The 5,445-nt window shown below is 48.4% G+C and overlaps 2 protein-coding genes across 2 annotated transcripts in view; one reads left to right on the forward strand and one right to left on the reverse strand.

Moving 5' to 3' along the window:
* Positions 1 to 5,445, forward strand: part of LOC310785048 (poliovirus receptor homolog) — a gene marked incomplete at both ends in the record, with an annotated part of 198,686 nt that overhangs the window by 114,275 nt on the left and 78,966 nt on the right.
* LOC310785708 (nectin-2-like) overlaps positions 2,578 to 5,445 on the reverse strand; it is a gene marked incomplete at both ends in the record, with an annotated part of 34,033 nt that continues 31,165 nt past the window's right edge. The window contains 2 exons of the mRNA XM_083646847.1: positions 2,578 to 2,637; positions 3,991 to 4,058. Of these exons, the coding sequence (XP_083502973.1) occupies positions 2,578 to 2,637; positions 3,991 to 4,058 (128 nt within the window). The remainder of the gene's footprint in view (positions 2,638 to 3,990; positions 4,059 to 5,445) is intronic.

Below are 5,445 nucleotides of genomic sequence, written 5' to 3' on the forward strand. Positions count from 1 at the left end.
CACCGGGATTCCTAGTAATAAAAAAGAAAGGAGAATAAAAAAATTAAATAAACAGTTCCTATACCCTTCCCCCGGAACCACGTCAAGGACCCCATCATCTTGAGGAGCACTAACCTGGAGTATGTTCATGTTTTGCTCCGTTTCATTGCTGCACCCTCAGCACCTCCACGCACACACGCCACGCGCTGACAGGAAACAGCGGCGGTAACGACGCTGCTTGTCTCCTGATCTCGCAGTATTAATTTGTGTTCAGCGTTGTTGTAATCTGGCTATTTGCCGCTTGCTTGCTTTGGCAGAAAATGTGCTTAATTACAGCTTAGTGCTCGGCTGGCCACATTACCCTCCTCTGTGTTTGAGCCACATTACCCTCCTCTGTGTTTGAGCCACATTACCCTCCTCTGTGAGCGAGCGAGGAGCGCTTGTTAAGGCAAACCGGACCCCCGCGCCGCTTTCACATCAAATGAGCCAAAACCCACCCCCCATTGTCGACGGCCACCCGTCTATGTCAGAGGATCGCAGTCTTGGGAGTTGGGACCACACACACACACACACACACACACACACACGCACACACACAACCCAGGAGCCACCAGAGTCACAAGTTGATGTATGGCATGTGAAAACATGTATTTATAATGTGCTGTACACATATCCTGCCACACTTTGAGTCTTGGTGATAAATGCCTTCTACTTGTGAAGTGCTTCATATTTGCAGCTTCTTGGCTTGGTCTCATAACTCATCATTAAATAGTCTGAAAAGGGAACATCATGGTTTGTTGTCAAAGTTAACACTGCATTATGGCCACAGCAGCCAATCAGCAGGAGGTATTACTTTGGTTTTGGGCCGCTCGCAGGCTGACAAGGTTAAGAACCAGAACCAGCACTGTAGCAGCCGCTTCTGAAGGTTTATTGAAATGCTGCTCATTGGATTGTACATGCCAGGTTTACTAGTGGACACTTAGTTAAAATTGGCTAAGTGGGTGGACGGGCGGCGGTGTCTGGCAGCGGTGTCTGTTAGGATTGTGATGTCATCAGTGATGCCACGTGAGGAATTGTGATTGGGAGTAGGGATGTTCATCAATTATCGAAAATCGATAATCGATCGTTAAGGATTGGAATCGATCCTGTGGCATTTGGATCGATTTTTTAATTATTAAAAAAAAAAAAAAAAAAAAAATTTTTTTTTTTTTTTTGGACTAGGTTTGGGTGGAATTCGTTCCTCCTCGCCCCACTCCATTGCACAGCCGACTAACGTGAGGTGGAGCTTCATATAGTCTCTAGTTTTCTGGCTGGGCATGGGCCTTTGTGCCAACAAAACTGTTTTAAACATGAGAAACTCACACCGGCATGCGCCGGGGACAGCAGTGTTGGAGAGGAGACACATTGAAATAAAGAGTTCATTGAGGAGAACACGTTGTCTTTCGTATTTTCTGCCATAGGCATTCATTTTGTTAAAAAAAAAAAAAAAAAAAAAAAAAAAAAAAATGAAAATATTGAAAATTTTCTAAGTATTAATAAAATCGATAATCGATAATTGATCGTTAATTCTCACCGATTATCGATTTTGGAAAATTTTCAAAATGAACATCCCTAATTGGGAGTTTGCATGAACTTGATACTTTTAAGTGACCGTGACACTTGGGCCGGCCCGAGAACTGGTAGGAGCAACTGCAGTGTTGAGGAAACTCAGGAAATTTGAGAATGGGACCAACCAAGAATGGTCACCTGACCTGATCGACAAGAAAGGACGGGGATGGTCAGGTCCAAACAGCGCTGCGGTCTTCTCATACAGAGACAGCTGGGACAATGAGCTGTGTGTCTTGCTTGATACCCACTGTCCATCTCAAAGCGTGAGGACGCTCGCTTGTGCTCACAAGTTGTTTCTCTCCGTGACAACTCGGAAAGAACATTCTCCTCTGCAAGGACATTAGTATCGATCGGACGTTCTCGGATTTGCTAATTGGATTTGATAATCGCCTGTTGCATCTTCACTTCAGGGCTGTAGGTTTTTCAGCGTCTTCAGCCTTCAACATACCCCCCCTTTCAGACTTAAAAACTCTGTGTAGAGATAGCTGCAATACTATTTTGGCATTATGCAGGTTACTATACTATGGCATCACCCCTTTCCCCGATTCAGCAAACGGCAACATGGTAAAATAACTGATTTAATTTGATATTGTTTATTTCCTCTCAATTTATTCTTGTCCGCTGTGCCCTCTTTGCACTTGCTTGTCCTCTAGGATCGGAATAACTACCTAATTTGTTCAGAGTTTAATTTTCTCTCATATATATTTTTTAGATCTTGATCCCTTTTTTCTCTTTTGTGAATAATGCCTTTTGATGAGGCCTTTGATATCTGTGTGGCAGAATAAAGGTGTATTGTGCGGGTGAGTCACATCACATAGCGAAGACAAACCCTGTAATGGGATTCTGTGCCGAGAGAGAAGGGGAGCCTTGATCAACACGAGAGAACAAACGTCCGCACATGAAAGGCTACGTGAAACAAAGCCTTTGACACCGAGTCACCATCGCTGTGGATCATCTCCCTCTGTGAAGACGCGACGCGAGTCGTGTCATTCACCGCGCGGCGAGCGCCATGTTGGACACTGTCATGTCAGCCACGCTCAGTCTCAGTCCCTGTTGAAAAGAAGACACACCAGGTCTGTTATTCGCCCGTCGCCGGCATTTTTTTCCACCTTTTTATACAGGGGGAGTCTCACTGAGAGCAATGCTCTCTTTTTCAGGAGCGCCCTGTTCACATTCACACACACATTCACACCCGGAAGCTGACCAGTACAACCACAGTCTGATCTTGCGCCCACTGATCAGCTCCACTGGAGCGGTTGGGGTTAAGGGCCTTGCTCAAGGGCACCTCAGTGGTGGTAATGAGGGAGGGGCAAGCTCTGCCTTTTCACTTTCCCCACCCAGATTTATCCGGTCAGTCCCGGGGATTGAACCGACGACCTTCCGGTAACCATTGGGCCACCAGTGGCAATGTCTGGGCCACCTCTGAGGTGTGTCCTGCACCGTTGGCTCTAGCTGGCGGCCTTACTAGATACATGTGGGCTTGGTGACGGTGAGAGAAAATGAGAAATCCCTCTGATTGGCTGGTCAGCTGGGTAAGCGAAGCAGTGGATGAGAAGATAGGGCACACGCTCAATGTTCTTCTCATTTTTCAACTTCATCTCATCTGATTATTCCAAAGATATTTTCACATCGGCGTGGCCTTCGGGAAAGCCCCTTGAGCCTGTCGCTGCATGATATCCAGTGTTGGGCAAGTTACTTTCAAACTGTACTACATATTACTAGTTACTCTCATTTGAAAGTAATAAGTTACTTTACAATATTACTGTCTGTGTAGAGTAACTCGTTACTTATGACACTACTTTTGCATTACTTTCACCAAACTAACTGCAGTAGCAGAATGACATACCTGCTTCGGAACCATCGCGAAAAATAGTGCTCCGCCTCTTCCTTTCTTCTTCCACAAGCAGCAGAAGACCAGGCAAGGGCTGACAACAACAACACCAGGGCCGGAGTGATGTGAAAATGGTAATGTAGGCAAACACTGCTTTGTTTCATATCTGGTTTGTATCTGCAGTCCTCGGTCTCATGCAGGCGCAGAACATACGTTCTAGTTGACCGTCGGCTGTATTCTTTGCAGTGTGTTTCTGTTGTGCCTGTGCCCCAACACAGGCGACGTGAGGCGATGCAACAGTCGTCCTTTGTTGTCGCTATTCCTTTGAAGTTGGGTTGGTGTGTTCCAGCATTTAGTCAGTTCCCTCTTTCATTGCTCCACTGGTTTGCTCTGAATGTGTTGTTGTTTTTCCCTCCTGTTGACGCTGGGAGTCATTGTCTTTCAACGTTTTTTTTTTTGTCTTTCAAGGGTTTTTCTTGTTGTGTTAGTCTGAACGGCGTACAGGAGGAGCTCCGAGCCTGAACGGCCTTTGAAAACATCGACCTGAGGTATTTGAAGCTGTTGTTGTTTACCTTCACCCCGCTGTTGGTGCTCCTGCTATTCCTCGTGTAATCGTAGCCCGCGGTTGGAAGGCTTTCGTCTGCGGATTACACCCTTATTGAGGGCACGTCTCCAGGTGCTTCAGCTTACTGAGGGCACGTCTCCAGGTGCTTCAGCTTACTGAGGGCACGTCTCCAGGTGCTTCATCTTACTGAGGGCACGTCTCCAGGTGCTTCAGCTTACTGAGGGCACGTCTCCAGGTGCTTCAGCTTACTGAGGGCACGTCTCCAGGTGCTTCAGCTTACTGAGGGCACGTCTCCAGGTGCTTCAGCTTACTGAGGGCACGTCTCCAGGTGCTTCAGCTTACTGAGGGCACGTCTCCAGGTGCTTCAGCTTACTGAGGGCACGTCTCCAGGTGCTTCAGCTTACTGAAGGCACGTCTCCAGGTGCTTCAGCTTACTGAGGACACGTCTCCAGGTGCTTCAGCTTACTGAGGGCACGTCTCCAGGTGCTTCAGCTTACTGAGGGCACGTCTCCAGGTGCTTCAGCTTACTGAGGGCACGTCTCCAGGTGCTTCAGCTTACTGAGGGCACGTCTCCAGGTGCTTCAGCTTACTGAAGGCACGTCTCCAGGTGCTTCAGCTTACTGAGGACACGTCTCCAGGTGCTTCAGCTTACTGAGGGCACGTCTCCAGGTGCTTCAGCTTACTGAGGGCACGTCTCCAGGTGCTTCAGCTTACTGAGGACACATCTCCAGGTGCTTCAGCTTACTGAGGGCACGTCTCCAGGTGCTTCAGCTTACTGAGGACACGTCTCCAGGTGCTTCAGCTTACTGAGGGCACGTCTCCAGGTGCTTCAGCTTACTGAGGGCACGTCTCCAGGTGCTTCAGCTTACTGAGGGCACGTCTCCAGGTGCTTCAGCTTACTGAGGGCACGTCTCCAGGTGCTTCAGCTTACTGAGGGCACGTCTCAAGGTGCTTCAGGTTACTGAGGACACGTCTCCAGGTGCTTCAGCTTACTGAGGGCACGTCTCCAGGTGCTTCAGCTTACTGAGGGCACGTCTCCAGGTGCTTCAGCTTACTGAGGGCACGTCTCCAGGTGCTTCAGCTTACTGAGGGCACGTCTCCAGGTGCTTCAGCTTACTGAAGGCATGTCTCCAGGTGCTTCAGCTTACTGAAGGCACGTCTCCAGGTGCTTCAGCTTACTGAGGGCACGTCTCCAGGTGCTTCAGACTGGATTACACCCTTACTGAGGGCACGTCTCCAGATGCTTCAGACTGGATTACACCCTTGCTGAGGGCACGTCTCCAGGTGCTTCAGACTGGATTACACCCTTGCTGAGGGCACGTCTCCAGGTGCTTCAGACTGGATTACACCCTTGCTGAGGGCACGTCTCCAGGTGCTTCGGACTGAAGGAACACCTGAGAAAATTGAAGCAAACTGAGACAAACTTTTTTTTAACCTTGATTTATCTGGAGAACTTGGTTTG

The sequence above is a fragment of the Poromitra crassiceps genome (genome assembly GCF_964638095.1).
Source record: "Poromitra crassiceps genome assembly, chromosome: 11".
Lineage (NCBI taxonomy): Eukaryota > Metazoa > Chordata > Actinopteri > Beryciformes > Melamphaidae > Poromitra > Poromitra crassiceps.